This window comes from Salvelinus alpinus, unplaced genomic scaffold, assembly GCF_045679555.1.
Source record: "Salvelinus alpinus unplaced genomic scaffold, SLU_Salpinus.1 scaffold_42, whole genome shotgun sequence".
Taxonomy (NCBI): domain Eukaryota; kingdom Metazoa; phylum Chordata; class Actinopteri; order Salmoniformes; family Salmonidae; genus Salvelinus; species Salvelinus alpinus.
This window is the reverse complement of record NW_027255983.1, coordinates 237721-255717: the sequence shown is the minus strand read 5'-3', so window position 1 is coordinate 255717 and position 17997 is coordinate 237721. Positions and strand designations below refer to the sequence as shown.

Sequence of the window (17997 nt, the reverse complement as noted above, 5' to 3'; positions counted from 1 at the left end):
CTTTTTCAATACAAAGAATCTTAAACTGTCTTTGAAAACCACAAAGACCTGTAGTGATCTGATGGTTGATGTGTTTCCACTGTTTCAGATGTCTGCTAGTTACGGTAGTAGGAAATGCAGTGTGTTTATGTTACATTGAGATTCAACTAATTGTTCTCTGCCTCCCTTTTTCATCATCTTTCCTTTCCTCTACCTCCTCCCTCTCTCTCTACCTCCTCTCTCCATCCTCTACCTCTCTCCCTCTCTCTCTCTACCTTCTCTCGCTCTGTCTCTCTCTCCATCCTCTACCTCCTCTCTCTCTCTCCATCCTCTACCTCCCCCCTCTCTCCCTCTTTCTCTCTCTCCATCCTTTATCTCCTCTCTCTCTCTCTCTCTCTCTCTCTCTCTCTCTCTCTCTCCATCCTCCTCTCTCTCTCTCTCTCTCTCTCTCTCCCTCCTCCTCTCTCTCCTCTCTCCCTCTCTCTCTCTCTCTCTCCATCCTCCTCTCTCTGCCTCTCTCTCTCTCTCTCTCTATCTCTCTCTCTCTCTCCATCCTCCTCTCTCTCTGCCTCTCTCTCTCTATCCTCTACCTCCTCTCTCTCTCTCTTTCTCTCTCTGCCTCTCTCTCTCACTCCATCCTCTACCCTCTCTCTCTCTCTCTCTCCATCCTCCTCTCTCTCTCTATCTCTCTCTCCCACCTCCTCTCTCTGCCTCTCTCTCTCTCTCTCTCTCTCTCTCTCTCTCTCTCTCTCTCTCTCTCTCTCTCTCTCCATCCTCCTCTCTCTGCCTCTCTCTTTCTCTCTCTGCCTCTCTCTCTCTCTCTCTCTCCATCCTCCTCTCTCTGCCTCTCTCTCTCTCTCTCCATCCTCCTCTCTCTCTCTCTGTCTCTCTCTCCATCCTCTACCTCCTCTCTCTCTCTCTACCTCCTCTCTCTCTCTGCCCCTCTCTCTCTCTCTCTCTCTCTCTCTCTCTCTCTCTCTCTCTCTCTCTCTCTCTCTCTCTCTCTCTCTCTCTCTCTCTCTACCTCCTCTCTCTCTGCCCCTCTCTCTCTCTCTCTCTCTCTCTCTCCATCCTCCTCTCTCTCTCTGTCTCTCTCTCTCTCTCTCTCTCTCCATCCTCTACCTCCTCTCTCTCTCTCTCTCTACCTCCTCTCTCTCTCTGCCCCTCCCCCTCTCTCTCTCTCTCTCCATCCTCCTCTCTCTCTCTCTCTCGCTCTCCATCCTCCTCTCCCTCTCTCTCTCTCTCTCTCCATCCTCCTCTCTCTCTGTCCAGGGGTCGTAAGTGTAAGCCCATCTTTGTGCAGATAGCCCGTCAGGTGGTCAAGCTGAACGCGTCTGACCTGCGGCTGCCGTCCAGGGCCTGGAAGGTCAAGCTGGTGGGGGAGGGGGCCGACGATGCTGGAGGGGTGTTTGATGACACCATCACTGAGATGTGTCAGGTATAGTAACAGTAAAACTACAGTAGAGTTTACAGTTAGATGTCTCAGTTACAGTAGAGTTTACAGTTAGATGTGTCAGGTGTAGTAACAGTATAACTACAGTAGAGTTTACAGTTAGATGTGTCAGGTATAATAACAGTATAACTACAGTAGAGTTTACAGTTAGATGTGTCAGGTGTAGTAACAGTATAACTACAGTAGAGTTTACAGTTAGATGTGTCAGGTGTAGTAACAGTATAACTACAGTAGAGTTTACAGTTAGATGTGTCAGTTAGAGTAACAGTATAACTACAGTAGAGTTTACAGTTAGATGTCTCAGTTACAGTAGAGTTTACAGTTAGATGTCTCAGTTACAGTAGAGTTTACAGTTAGATGTGTCAGTTACAGTAGAGTTTACAGTTAGATGTCTCAGCTACAGTAGAGTTTACAGTTAGATGTCTCAGTTACAGTAGAGTTTACAGTTAGATGTCTCAGCTACAGTAGAGTTTACAGTTAGATGTCTCAGTTACAGTAGAGTTTACAGTTAGATGTCTCAGCTACAGTAGAGTTTACAGTTAGATGTCTCAGTTACAGTAGAGTTTACAGTTAGATGTGTCAGTAACAGTAGAGTTTACAGTTAGATGTCTCAGCTACAGTAGAGTTTACAGTTAGATGTCTCAGTTACAGTAGAGTTTACAGTTAGATGTCTCAGTTACAGTAGAGTTTACAGTTAGATGTCTCAGCTACAGTAGAGTTTACAGTTAGATGTCTCAGCTACAGTAGAGTTTACAGTTAGATGTCTCAGTTACAGTAGAGTTTACAGTTAGATGTGTCAGTTACAGTAGAGTTTACAGTTAGATGTCTCAGCTACAGTAGAGTTTACAGTTAGATGTCTCAGCTACAGTAGAGTTTACAGTTAGATGTCTCAGTTACAGTAGAGTTTACAGTTAGATGTGTCAGCTACAGTAGAGTTTACAGTTAGATGTCTCAGTTACAGTAGAGTTTACAGTTAGATGCTGCAGGGGGTATTATTAACAGTAGAATTAGTGGCTGTATTATAAATAGTAGTGGGATAGTAACAGTAGAATTAGTGACTGTATTATAAATAGTAGTGGGATAGTAACAGTAGAATTAGTGACTGTATTATAAATAGTAGTGGGATAGTAACAGTAGAATTAGTGACTGTATTATAAATAGTAGTGGGATAGTAACAGTAGAATTAGTGACTGTATTATAAATAGTAGTGGGATAGTAACAGTAGAATTAGTGACTGTATTATAAATAGTAGTGGGATAGTAACAGTAGAATTAGTGACTGTATTATAAATAGTAGTGGGATAGTAACAGTAGAATTAGTGACTGTATTATAAATAGTAGTGGGATAGTAACAGTAGAATTAGTGACTGTATTATAAATAGTAGTGGGATAGTAACAGTAGAATTAGTGACTGTATTATAAATAGTAGTGGGATAGTAACAGTAGAATTAGTGACTGTATTATAAATAGTAGTGGGATAGTAACAGTAGAATTAGTGACTGTATTATAAATAGTAGTGGGATAGTAACAGTAGAATTAGTGACTGTATTATAAATAGTAGTGGGATAGTAACAGTAGAATTAGTGACTGTATTATAAATAGTAGTGGGATAGTAACAGTAGAGTTAGTGACTGTATTATAAATAGTAGTGGGATAGTAACAGTAGAATTAGTGACTGTATTATAAATAGTAGTGGGATAGTAACAGTAGAATTAGTGACTGTATTATAAATAGTAGTGGGATAGTAACAGTAGAATTAGTGACTGTATTATAAATAGTAGTGGGATAGTAACAGTAGAATTAGTGACTGTATTATAAATAGTAGTGGGATAGTAACAGTAGAATTAGTGACTGTATTATAAATAGTAGTGGGATAGTAACAGTAGAATTAGTGACTGTATTATAAATAGTAGTGGGATAGTAACAGTAGAATTAGTGACTGTATTATAAATAGTAGTGGGATAGTAACAGTAGAATTAGTGACTGTATTATAAATAGTAGTGGGATAGTAACAGTAGAATTAGTGACTGTATTATAAATAGTAGTGAGATAGTAACAGTAGAATTAGTGACTGTATTATAAATAGTAGTGGGATAGTTCCTTGTTGTGTCTGCAGTATGTTCTTGTCTATTCTTCTGAGTTTATCCATATTTACTTGTTTCCTGAAATGTTCAACTAACAACGAGTCAGAAAAGTTATATTATTTAGAGACAGGCTGTGGACAGGATATCTTGTGAGACTGACACCTATTTCCTGTGTAGGAGTTGGAGACGGGAGTAGTGGATCTCCTCATCCCGTCCCCCAACGCCACAGCTGAGGTGGGCTACAACAGAGACAGGTGAGGACTGGGACACCAACAGAGACACACAGTACCGCATTACTGACACGCTGTCTCATTACCAGTCACCGTATAGAGACAGTACCACATTACCAGTCACCGTATAGAGACAGTACCTCATTACCAGTCACCATATAGAGACAGTACCACATTACCAGTCACCGTATAGAGACAGTACCACATTACCAGTCACCATATAGAGACAGTACCACATTACCAGTCACCATATAGAGACAGTACCACATTACCAGTCACCATATAGAGACAGTACCACATTACCAGTCACCGTATAGAGACAGTACCACATTACCAGTCACCATATAGAGACAGTACCACATTACCAGTCACCATATAGAGACAGTACCACATTACTGACACGCTGTCTCATTACCAGTCACCGTATAGAGACAGTACCTCATTACCAGTCACCGTATAGAGACAGTACCACATTACCAGTCACCATATAGAGACAGTACCACAATACCAGTCACCATATAGAGACAGTACCACATTACTGACACGCTGTCTCATTACCAGTCACCGTATAGAGACAGTACCTCATTACCAGTCACCGTATAGAGACAGTACCACATTACCAGTCACCGTATAGAGACAGTACCACATTACCAGTCACCGTATAGAGACAGTACCACATTACCAGTCACCATATAGAGACAGTACCACATTACCAGTCACCATATAGAAACAGTACCACATTACCAGTCACCATATAGAAACAGTACCACATTACCAGTCACCGTATAGAGACAGTACCACATTACCAGTCACCATATAGAGACAGTACCACATTACCAGTCACCATATAGAAACAGTACCACATTACCAGTCACCATATAGAAACAGTACCACATTACCAGTCACCATATAGAGACAGTACCACATTACCAGTCACCATATAGAAACAGTACCACATTACCAGTCACCGTATAGAGACAGTACCACATTACCAGTCACCATATAGAAACAGTACCACATTACCAGTCACCATATAGAAACAGTACCACATTACCAGTCACCATATAGAGACAGTACCACATTACCAGTCACCATATAGAGACAGTACCACATTACCAGTCACCATATAGAGACAGTACCACATTACCAGTCACCATATAGAGACAGTACCACATTACCAGTCACCATATAGAGACAGTACCACATTACTGACATATTCTGTGTTATGGGCCACTACAGAGGTATAGTCTATATGACTCTATGTTATGGGCCACTACAGAGGTATAGTCTATATGACTCTATGTTATGGGCCACTACAGAGGTATAGTCTATATGACTCTATGTTATGGGCCACTACAGAGGTATAGTCTATATGACTCTATGTTATGGGCCACTACAGAGGTATAGTCTATATGACTCTATGTTATGGGCCACTACAGAGGTATAGTCTATATGACTCTGTGTTATGGGCCACTACAGAGGTATAGTCTATATGACTCTATGTTATGGGCCACTACAGAGGTATAGTCTATATGACTCTATGTTATGGGCCACTCCACTCAGGTCAACTCTAAACGTCCCTCGTTCCCCCAGGTTCCTGCTGAGCCCATCAGCCTGTCTGGATGAGCAGCTCCTCCAGTTGAAGTTCCTGGGCATCCTGATGGGGGTGGCTATCCGGACCAAGAAGCCCTTGGACCTGCACCTTGCGCCCCTGGTGTGGAAGCAGCTGTGTTGTATTCCTCTGGTCCTGGAGGATCTGGAGGAGGTGGACCTGCTCTACGTTCAGACACTCAACAGCATTCTTCACATTGAAGACAGCGGCATCACAGAGGATAATTTCCACGAGGTGATAGTTTTATTCAGTCTTTTTTCCCCCTCAACTAAAGGTCAGGAGCTATGATATTGGTATGAGGAGGAGAGGGAAAGGGAGAGGGAAAGAGAGACAGAGAAGCTTGGAGGAGAGTGATGGTTCACATCCATTCAGTTTGGATTCAATGCTGGAACTGACATGGATGTGGAGATTTGACTTGGAAACTAGCCTAGAAAAGGTGAGGTCTCTCAGTATGGTGATAATATGGTGTGGTGGTACTATGGTATGGTGATAATATGGTATGGTGATAATATGGTATGGTGATAATATGGTGTGGTGATAATATGGTATGGTGAGGTCCCTCAGTATGGTGATAATATGGTATGGTGAGGTCCCTCAGTATGGTGATAATATGGTATGATGATAATATGGTATGGTGATAATATGGTATGATGATAATATGGTATGGTGATAATATGGTATGGTGATAATATGGTATGGTGATAATATGGTATGATGATAATATGGTATGGTGATAATATGGTATGGTGATAATATGGTATGGTGATAATATGGTATGGTGATAATATGGTATGGTGATAATATGGTGTGGTGATAATATAGTATGGTGATAATATGGTATGGTGATAATATGGTATGGTGATAATAGTGTATGGTGAGGTCCCTCAGTATGGTGATAATATGGTGTGGTGATAATATGGTATGGTGATAATATGGTATGGTGATAATATGGTATGGTGATAATATGGTATGGTGAGGTCCCTCAGTATGGTGATAATATGGTATGGTGATAATATGGTATGGTGATAATATGATATGGTGAGATCCCTCAGTATGGTGATAATATGGTATGGTGTTAATATGGTATGGTGGTAATATGGTATGGTGGTAATATGGTATGGTGATAATATGGTATGGTGATAATATGGTATGGTGATAATATGGTATGGTGATAATATGATATGGTGAGGTCCCCCAGTATGGTGATAATATGGTATGGTGATAATATGGTATGGTGGTAATATGGTATGGTGATAATATGGTATGGTGATAATATGGTATGGTGAGGTCTCTCAGTATGGTGATAATATGGTATGGTGATAATATGGTATGGTGAGGTCCCTCAGTATGGTGATAATATGGTATGGTGGTAATATGGTATGGTGATAATATGGTATGGTGATAATATGGTATGGTGATAATATGGTATGGTGATAATATGGTGTGGTGATAATATGGTATGGTGATAATATGGTATGATGATAATATGGTATGGTGATAATATGGTATGATGATAATATGGTGATAATATGGTATGGTGAGGTCTCTCAGTATGGTGATAATATGGTATGGTGATAATATGGTATGGTGATAATAGGGTATGGTGAGGTCTCTCAGTATGGTGATAATATGGTGTGGTGATAATATGGTATGGTGATAATATGGTATGGTGAGGTCCCTCAGTATGGTGATAATATGGTATGGTGATAATATGGTATGGTGATAATATGGTACGGTGAGGTCCCTCAGTATGGTGATAATATGGTATGGTGAGGTCCCTCAGTATGGTGTTAATATGGTATGGGGATAATATGGTATGGTGAGGTCCCTCAGTATGGTGATAATATGGTATGGTGAGGTCCCTCAGTATGGTGATAATATGGTATGGTGATAATATGGTACGGTGATAATATGGTATGATGAGGTCTCAGTATGGTGATGGTATGGTGAGGTCCCTCAGTATGGTGTTAATATGGTATGGGGATAATATGGTATGGTGAGGTCTCTCAGTATAGTGATAATATGATGTGGTGATAATATGGTATGGTGATAATATGGTATGGTGGTAATATTGTATGGTGATAATATGGTATGGTGATAATATGGTATGGTGAGGTCCCTCAGTATGGTGATAATATTTTTTGGTGATAATATGGTACGGTGATAATATGGTATGATGATAATATATATGGTATGGTGAGGTCCCTCAGTATGGTGGTAATATGGTATGGTGATAATATGGTATGATGATAATATGGTATAGTGATAATATGGTATGGTGATAATATGGTATGGTGAGGTCTCTCAGTATGGTGATAATATGGTGTGGTGATAATATGGTATGGTGATAATATGGTATGGTGAGGTCTCTCAGTACGGTGATAATATGGTATGGTGAGGCCCCTCAGTATGGTGATAATATGGTATGGTGATAATATGGTATGGTGAGGTCTCTCAGTATGGTGATAATATGGTGTGGTGATAATATGGTATGGTGATAATATGATGTGGTGATAATATGGTGTGGTGATAATATGGTATGGTGATAATATGATGTGGTGATAATATGGTGTGGTGATAATATGGTATGGTGATAATATGGTATGGTGAGGCCCCTCAGTATGGTGATAATATGGTATGGTGAGGTCTCTCAGTATGGTGATAATATGGTGTGGTGATAATATGGTATGATGATAATATGGTATGGTGATAATATGATGTGGTGATAATATGGTGTGGTGATAATATGGTATGGTGATAATATGGTATGGTGATAATATGGTATGGTGATAATATGGTATGGTGATAATATGGTATGGTGAGGCCCCTCAGTATGGTGATAATATGGTATGGTGAGGTCTCTCAGTATGGTGATAATATGGTGTGGTGATAATATGGTATGGTGATAATATGGTATGGTGAGGCCCCTCAGTATGGTGATAATATGGTATGGTGAGGTCTCTCAGTATGGTGATAATATGGTGTGGTGATAATATGGTATGATGATAATATGGTATGGTGATAATATGGTATGGTGATAATATGGTATGGTGAGGTCTCTCAGTACGGTGATAAAATGTTATGGTGATAATATGGTATGGTGAGGCCCCTCAGTATGGTGATAATATGGTATGGTGATAATATGGTATGGTGAGGTCTCTCAGTATGGTGATAATATGGTGTGGTGATAATATGGTATGGTGATAATATGGTATGGTGATAATATGGTATGGTGAGGTCTCTCGGTATGGTGATAATATGGTGTGGTGATAATATGGTATGATGATAATATGGTATGGTGATAATATGGTATGGTGAGGTCCCTCAGTATGGTGGTAATATGGTATGGTGATAATATGGTACGGTGATAATATGGTATGATGATAATATGGTATGGTGATAATATGGTATGGTGATAATATGGTATGGTGAGGTCTCTCAGTATGGTGATAATATGGTGTGGTGATAATATGGTATGGTGATAATATGGTATGGTGAGGTCTCTCAGTACGGTGATAATATGGTATGGTGAGGTCCCTCAGTATGGTGATAATATGGTATGGTGATAATATGGTATGGTGAGGTCCCTCAGTATGGTGATAATATGGTATGGTGATAATATGGTATGGTGAGGTCTCTCAGTACGGTGATAATATGGTATGGTGAGGCCCCTCAGTATGGTGATAATATGGTATGGTGAGGTCTCTTAGTATGGTGATAATATGGTGTGGTGATAATATGGTGCGGTGATAATATGGTATGGTGATAATATGATGTGGTGATAATATGGTGTGGTGATAATATGGTATGGTGATAATATGGTATGGTGATAATATGGTATGGTGAGGTCTCTCAGTATGGTGATAATATGGTATGGTAATAATATGGTATGGTGAGGTCTCTCAGTATGGTGATAATATGGTATGGTGATAATATGGTGTGGTGATAATATGGTGTGGTGAGGTCCCTTTGCAATTCCCAGCTCTAACTGGTACACTGTGTTTCTCTCTCTGAACCCCCCACCCCACACACACCCCTCCTCACCATGCTGGCTCTGGTTATTATTGATACTCAATGGCCAACCTTCGTTCCCCCCGACCCACACACACATAACCACTGCACTGTGACTCTACTGGGCTGGACCGGGCTCGCTCTCTCTCTCTCTCACACACACACACACACACACACACACACACACACACACACACACACACACACATACTGGAATGCAAGGGTCCTGTTGATGCAGCACATCCTGTCTGACGATTGGCCAATTGGCCTGCCTCCCAGGACGGACCACAGCCAGGATAGATAGAGGGAGTCCAGAGAGGGAGAGGAAGGGAAAGAGGGGGGAGGGGGGGGGAAGGGAGAGGGGGAGAAAGAGGGAGAGGAATGGAGAGAGAGATGGCCTCCCAGTCTTGTGAAGGAAGGACCACAGCCAGGGGAAAGAGAGGGGGGATGGAGGAGAGGAGGGAGAGACAGGGGCTCTCAGGCCCACAGTCTCCTAGCCAAGAGAGGGAAAGATGGAGGAAGGAGCGGGAGGAGAGAGAGAGACAGGGAATAAAGAGGAAGGGACTGTATCTCCTGATCTACAGGATTCTGAATCAACTCTCTACAAATGGAATTGACCCCAACTTGAATTCAGATGATGTGCTGTTTTACTGTTGTGTCCCCCCCCCCCCCTCTCCCTCTAGATGATTCCTCTGGATTCGTTTGTGGGTCAGAGTGCAGACGGTAAGATGGTTCCTATTATCCCCGGTGGAAACAGCATCCCTCTGACCTTCTCCAACAGGAAGGAGTATGTAGCCCGGGCCATCGAGTACCGCCTGCACGAGATAGACAGACAGGTACAACACACACACAGGAGTACCGCCTGCACGAGATAGACAGACAGGTACGACACAGATAACACCATCGAGGACTGGCAGCACGAAATAGACAGACAGGTACGACACAGATAACACCATCGAGGACTGGCAGCACGAGATAGACAGACAGGTACGACACACACACAGACAACCCTATTGAGTACCGCCTGCACGAGATAGACAGACAGGTACGACACACACACAGACAACCCTATTGAGTACCGCCTGCACGAGATAGACAGACAGGTACGACACACACACAGACAACCCCATTGAGAACCGCCTGCACGAGATAGACAGACAGGTACGACACACACACAGACAACCCCATTGAGTACCGCCTGCACGAGATAGACAGACAGGTACGACACACACACAGACAACCCCATTGAGTACCGCCTGCACGAGATAGACAGACGGGTACGAGAGGCAGCACACCAGAGCGACTGACAGCTGATGGTCGTCCTATCGCCTCGTGTTTTGTTCATTCCCCGTGGATTCTACATGTCTCTGCCGCAGTTCATTAACTTCCAGCGGGCGATGACTAACACACCGGGGCCACCTGCTGCTTTTAGACGTTCCTCTTCGTGGCGTCTTCTCTACAAGACATTATCGGGGCCCTCTGCACTACACTTAGGCTATGCCCTGCGGCTTTTCATTTCAGAGAAACTCAGCAGACCTCTCCTCCACTCTGAAACTTGAGATGTATATATTGAATTCTTGGATTAAGACAGGAGGCACTGCGCTCTTTTATAATAGAAACTCAATACTGAATTGGTTTTAAGATGAAGATTCATGCCTGGAATTTTTCTAAGTAATCTTAACACCCAGCTTGGTTGGCATGTGAACAACTATATTTATAATTGTAGAAACGTCACGGTTCAGTATATAACTAGACTATATTTATAATTGTTAGACTCTAAGGTGTTTAACTCTCAACTGGAACCTCTTGTCCCATATCTCCCCTCCCCCCTCTCTCTCTCTACCCTGTCTTCCTCCTTCCCCTACCCCTCTCTCTCTCTCCCCTCTCTCTCTCCCCTGGCTTCCTCCTTCCCCTACCCCTCTCTCTCTCTCCCCCTCTCTCTCTCTCCCCCTATCCCTCTCTCTCTCCCCCTATCCCTCTCCCCCTATCCATCTCTCTCTCTCCCCATATCCCTCTCTCTCTCCCCCTATCCCTCTCTCTCTCCCCATATCCCTCTCTCTCTCCCCCTATCCCTCTCTCTCTCCCCATATCATCTCTCTCTCTCCCCCTATCCCTCTCTCTCCCTCTCTCTCTCTCCCCCCTATCCCTCTCCCTCTCTCTCCCCCCCTATCCCTCTCTCTCTCTCCCCCTATCCCTCTCTCTCTCCCCCTATCCCTCTCTCTCTCCCCATATCCATCTCTCTCTCCCCCCTATCCCTCTCCCCCTATCCATCTCTCTCTCTCCCCCTCTCCCTCCCCCCCTATCCCTCTCCCCCTATCCATCTCTCTCTCTCCCCCTATCCCTCTCTCTCTCCCCCCTATCCCTCTCCCTCTCTCTCTCCCCATATCCATCTCTCTCTCTCCCCATATCCATCTCTCTCTCTCCCCCTATCCCTCGCTCTCCCCCTCTCTCTCTCCCCCCCTATCCCTCTCCCCCTATCCATCTCTCTCTCTCCCCATATCCCTCTCTCTCTCTCCCCCTATCCCTCTCCCTCCCCCCTCCCCACCTCCTCCTACCCCCCTTCTCTCTCCCAGGTGGCGGTGGTGCGTGAGGGCATGTCCTGGATCGTCCCTGTCCCTCTCCTCTCCCTCCTCACAGCCAAACAACTGGAACAGATGGTTTGTGGGATGCCAGAGATCAGTGTGGACGTGCTCAAGAAGGTGCTCCTTTATTCTGTTCTCTTCCGTTTGTCTGCATCTCTTTCATTTCATCGTTTTGCTGTAAAGTGATTTCAATATGCACTTTAAATACTGGCTGGCTGGCTGGCTGGCTGGCTGGCTGACTGGCTGGCTGACTGACTGACTGGCTGGCTGGCTGGCTGACTAACTGACTGACTGATTGGCTGACTGACTGACTGATTGGCTGACTGACTGACTGACTGACTGATTGGCTGACTGACTAACTAACTGACTGATTGGCTGACTGACTGACTGACTGACTGATTGGCTGACTGACTGACTGACTGATTGGCTGACTGACTAACTAACTGACTGACTGGCTGGCTGGCTGACTGATTGGCTGACTGACTGACTGACTGACTGATTGGCTGACTGACTGACTGGCTGACTGATTGGCTGACTGACTAACTAACTGACTGATTGGCTGACTGACTGACTGACTGATTGGCTGACTGACTGACTGACTGACTGATTGGCTGACTGACTGACTGACATTGACTGACATTGGCTGTGTTAATTCCAGGTTGTGCGGTACCGTGAGGTAGAAGAGCATCACACTCAGGTCCAGTGGTTCTGGCAGACCCTAGAGGACTTCTCCAACGAGGAGAGGGTTCTGTTCATGCGCTTCGTCTCAGGACGGTCCAGGCTGCCCGCCAACACAGCTGACATCTCCCAGCGGTTCCAGATTATGAAGGTGGACAGGGTAAGACAAACACCGCTGCCAACACACACACACACACACACACACTGGTGCGTTCCCCCAGTCTAAAGGCCAGTGCGCGTTCCCCCAGTCTAAAGGCCAGTGCGCGTTCCCCCAGTCTAAAGGACAGTGTGCGTTCCCCCAGTCTAAAGGCCAGTGCGCGTTCCCCCAGTCTAAAGGACAGTGTGCGTTCCCCCAGTCTAAAGGCCAGTGTGCGTTCCCCCAGTCTAAAGGCCAGTGTGCGTTCCCCCAGTCTAAAGGCCAGTGTGCGTTCCCCCAGTCTAAAGGCCAGTGTGCGTTCCCCCAGTCTAAAGGCCAGTGTGCGTTCCCCCAGTCTAAAGGCCAGTGCGTTCCCCCAGTCTAAAGGCCAGTGTGCGTTCCCCCAGTCTAAAGGCCAGTGTGTTCTCCCAGTCTAAAGGCCAGTGTGCGTTCCCCCAGTCTAAAGGCCAGTGTTTTCTCCCAGTCTAAAGGCCAGTGTGCGTTCCCCCAGTCTCATTTCTCTGCCAATAGAAGAACAGCTCAAAGACAGGACTACACACATTTAAATGGAGAGGATACATGCATTACAAGCAACAAGAGAATGTTGATGATGTATTGAACACCTCTCTCTCTCTGTTCTACCTCTTCCCCCACCTCTCTCTCTCTGTTCCTCCCCCTCTCTCTCTACCTCTTCCCCCCCCTCTGTCTCTGCCCCTCCCCCCACTCTCTCTGTTCAACCCCCCCCCCCCTCTCTCTCTCTCTCTCTCTCTCTCTCTCTGTTCCTCTCTTTCTCTCTCTCTCTCTGTCTCTTTGTCTCTCTCTCTCTCTCTCTCTGTTCCACCCTCCCTCTCTCTGTCCACCCTCTCTCTCTCTGTCACCCCCCTCCCTCTTTCTACCCCCCCCCTCTCTCTCTCTCCCCCCCCCCTCTCCCCCATACAGCCGTATGACAGCCTGCCGACCTCCCAGACGTGTTTCTTCCAGCTACGTCTGCCTCCTTACTCCAGCCAGACGGTGATGGCAGAGAGACTACGCTACGCCATCAACAACTGTCGCTCCATCGACATGGACAACTACATGCTGTCACGCAACGTAGACAACGCCGAGGGCTCGGACACAGACTACTGACCAACCGCAGTCTACCCCAGAAGGCACCGTCAAAACAACACACTTTCACAGACCCTCACCACACACACACACACACCGAGACCCAGGAAAGACCGGGCCTGGATGGAATAAAGACTGTCCTCTCACAGACCCTCACCACACACACACACCGAGACCCAGGAAAGACCGGGCCTGGATGGAATAAAGACTGTCCTCTCACAGAGCGTCACACAGCAGAAACCCAGAAGGGAAAGTGCATCTTGTTGGCCCCGTCGTCAACGTACAGTCAGAACTCACAGAGTAGCAACAACAGAGAGCGTTAATGTAGCTGTACGGAAGGCCGGGTCACTTTTGAACACGTCATTATATTCCATGTTAACTCTACTACTCTCGACACATTAGACAAAACGGATGGATTTGATTCAATGGTTTTATTTTTCAACCTTGTGGTTTTATTAGTACGTTTTTTTTTTTTAAGCAATTTAAAAAAAACAGAAGCAGTTCATTTGAGTTATTATTAATATTATTTTGGTTCTTTTTTTCATCGCTTCATTTCTTTCAGTTTTTTTTTTTTTTTTAATGTTTATTTAGTCTTTGGGAAAATGTGTATAAGAGTATTCATTCACCCAAAGTGAAGAAAAAAAAATTATAATATGTTGTACATTGTGTATAATGTTTCATTAGGAAAATGTTTTACATAAATATCCATATTTATTTTTGTTTTAATTTTTAAATTGCCTACGCCGGGGTTTCCTAAAGCAGCAAGAAGAAGAAACTCAATAAAATGGTTCAGAACGGACGTGTCAGTTTATTCTGTGATCAATAAGTGGGGTCTTGGAAGTGGTCGATTTTAGAAATTACAAACCATTAAACCAGAATATTACAATTATAATACAAAACATAATGGAGAACACTTTGTTTCACAGGAAAAACAAATATCACCACATTTATTTTTATTAAGTATAAAAATGTCACAAAAGGCCACCTTTTTAGGGAGGTAAAGTAAATAAACCTTGAACATTGTCCAAAAAAATATTTACACAAAGGAAAAACTCCTTCCCATCGAGTCAGAAAACATTGTTCAACAATGTGTATGTTGTTCACACATGAGCCAGTTTAGAATCAGATGTTGGTGTTTACATCACATGGTATCTAGTATCTGGTGTCAGATATTGTTGTTTACATCACATGGTATCTAGTATCTGGTGTGAAGTCAGATATAGTTGTTTACATCACATGGTATCTAGTATCTGGTGTGAAGTCAGATATTGTTGTTTACATCACATGGTATCTAGTATCTGGTGTCAGATATTGTTGTTTACATCACATGGTATCTAGTATCTGGTGTCAGATATAGTTGTTTACATCACATGGTATCTAGTATCTGGTGTCAGATATTGTTGTTTACATCACATGGTATCTAGTATCTGGTGTGAAGTCAGATTTTGTTGTTTACATCACATGGTATCTAGTATCTGGTGTCAGATATTGTTGTTTACATCACATGGTATCTAGTATCTGGTGTCAGATATTGTTGTTTACATCACATGGTATCTAGTATCTGGTGTGAAGTCAGATATTGTTGTTTACATCACATGGTATCTGGTGTCAGATATTGTTGTTTACATCACATGGTATCTAGTATCTGGTGTCAGATATTGTTGTTTACATCACATGGTATCTAGTATCTGGTGTCAGATATTGTTGTTTACATCACATGTTATCTAGTATCTGGTGTGAAGTCAGATATTGTTGTTTACATCACATGGTATCTGGTATCTGGTGTCAGATATTGTTGTTTACATCACATGGTATCTAGTATCTGGTGTCAGATATTGTTGTTTACATCACATGTTATCTAGTATCTGGTGTGAAGTCAGATATTGTTGTTTACATCACATGGTATCTGGTGTCAGATATTGTTGTTTACATCACATGGTATCTAGTATCTGGTGTCAGATATAGTTGTTTACATCACATGGTATCTAGTATATGGTGTCAGATATTGTTGTTTACATCACATGTTATCTAGTATCTGGTGTCAGATATTGTTCACACATTGACTGCATCCCAAATGGCACCATTTGGGACCCAGCCATTATCTGGTGTGTCGAAGGATTGTCAGAGTTAATGGTTAACTGGATAGAACAGGAAATGACTGGTAGGAGGTAGTGGGGCTGTTGTATTGTCCCTCACACTGTAGCTCAGGCTCTCTATGGAAGACTGTCTCTCCCTGTCTCTCTCTATCTTTCTCTGTCTCTCTGTCTCTCTCTATGTCTCTCTCTGTGTCTCTCTCTCTCCCTGTCTCTATCTTTCTATGTCTCTGTCTCTCTCTCTCTGTGTCTCTGTCTCTATCACTCTCTTCTCTCTCTATCTTCATAGTCTGTCTCCTCTCTTTCTCTCGCTCAATTCAATTCAAGGGGCTTTATTGGCATGGGAAACATGTTAACATTGCCAAAGCAAGTCTGTCTCTCTTTCTCTGTTGTCATAGTCTGTCTGTCTCTCTCACCATCTCTCTCTCCCTCGCACTCTCATTTTCTCCATCGCGCTCTCTCTCCATCGCTCTCTCCCTCTCCATCGCTCTCTCTCCATCGCTCTCTCTCCCTCTCTCTCTCTCCATCTCTCTCTCCATCGCTCTCTCTCCATCGCTCTCTCTCCATCGCTCTCTCCTCTCTGCCTCTTTCTCTCAGTTCACTACATTACAGCCCAAGTGAAATGCTTGACAGGCACTGTCCAGGTCTGTCTGTCTGCCTGTCTGTCTGTCGGGGACCAGATAAATCTTCTCTTGGTGTAGTTCAAGGTCTCCACAGTGACCCTTGGCGTGTCACACAGGCGGAGCAGGGAGTCGCGTCAGGGCCAAGCTGATAGGTGGAATGGCTGACGTCAGGTTGTCTCGTTGTTGTTGTTGATCCTATCTATGGTCCAACGTGGACATGAGGTCAACATGAGGTCACGTTATTGTGTCAACTAAGAAAAACAAGTGGACTGAATGAAGGAAGAGGCCATCAGAGATGAGTGAGAGGTTAGTTACCTTTCAATGTGATACTATACCAGGGTGGCTATCAGGGGGGCATTTGGGATCTGATCACATTCTGTCAGCTGTCGGAATAACACGACCCCATATCCCAGTATTCCTGTTATTATTCCTGCTTTTAAGACCTGTCTTGTTCCCAGATGGGTAACCAGGCTATCCAGTCGCAACCATTTATCAATCTGATCACCCTCAACTTCCTCAGGCCAGATAAGTCCAACTCAACTTCCTCAGGCCAGATAAGTCCAACTCAACTTCCTCAGGCCAGATAAGTCCAACTCAACTTCCTCAGGCCAGATAAGTCCAACTCAACTTCCTCAGGCCAGATAAGTTCAACTCAACTTCCTCAGGCCAGATAAGTCCAACTCAACTTCCTCAGTCCAGATAAGTCCAACTCAACTTCCTCAGGCCAGATAAGTCCAACTCAACTTCCTCAGTCCAGATAAGTCAAACTCAACTTCCTCAGGCCATATAAGTCCAACTCAACTTCCTCAGGCCAGATAAGTCCAACTCAACTTCCTCAGTCCAGATAAGTCCAACTCAACTTCCTCAGTCCAGATAAGTCCAACTCAACTTCCTCAGTCCAGATAAGTCAAACTCAACTTCCTCAGGCCAGATAAGTCCAACTCAACTTCCTCAGGCCAGATAAGTCCAACTCAACTTCCTCAGGCCAGATAAGTCCAACTCAACTTCCTCAGGCCAGATAAGTCCAACTCAACTTCCTCAGTCCAGATAAGTCAAACTCAACTTCCTCAGTCCAGATAAGTCCAACTCAACTTCCTCAGTCCAGATAAGTCCAACTCAACTTCCTCAGTCCAGATAAGTCCAACTCAACTTCCTCAGGCCAGATAAGTCCAACTCAACTTCCTCAGTCCAGATAAGTCCAACTCAACTTCCTCAGGCCAGATAAGTCCAACTCAACTTCCTCAGTCCAGATAAGTCCAACTCAACTTCCTCAGTCCAGATAAGTCCAACTCAACTTCCTCAGTCCAGATAAGTCCAACTCAACTTCCTCAGGCCAGATAAGTCCAACTCAACTTCCTCAGTCCAGATAAGTCCAACTCAACTTCCTCAGGCCAGATAAGTCCAACTCAACTT

The 17997-nt window shown here is 44.0% G+C and overlaps 1 protein-coding gene across 21 annotated transcripts in view; it reads left to right on the top strand.

The window, feature by feature from the left end:
• herc1 (HECT and RLD domain containing E3 ubiquitin protein ligase family member 1) overlaps nucleotides 1–14667 on the top strand; it is a 224307-nt gene extending 209640 nt beyond the window's left edge. For all 21 annotated transcript variants that reach the window (XM_071388533.1, XM_071388556.1, XM_071388555.1 and 18 more), the window contains 7 exons: nucleotides 1252–1417; nucleotides 3693–3769; nucleotides 5339–5591; nucleotides 10052–10204; nucleotides 11942–12067; nucleotides 12609–12788; nucleotides 13704–14667. In XM_071388533.1, the coding sequence (XP_071244634.1) occupies nucleotides 1252–1417; nucleotides 3693–3769; nucleotides 5339–5591; nucleotides 10052–10204; nucleotides 11942–12067; nucleotides 12609–12788; nucleotides 13704–13889 (1141 nt within the window). In that variant the 3' untranslated portion in view covers nucleotides 13890–14667. The remainder of the gene's footprint in view (nucleotides 1–1251; nucleotides 1418–3692; nucleotides 3770–5338; nucleotides 5592–10051; nucleotides 10205–11941; nucleotides 12068–12608; nucleotides 12789–13703) is intronic.
• Nucleotides 14668–17997: the final 3330 nt, after the last annotated feature.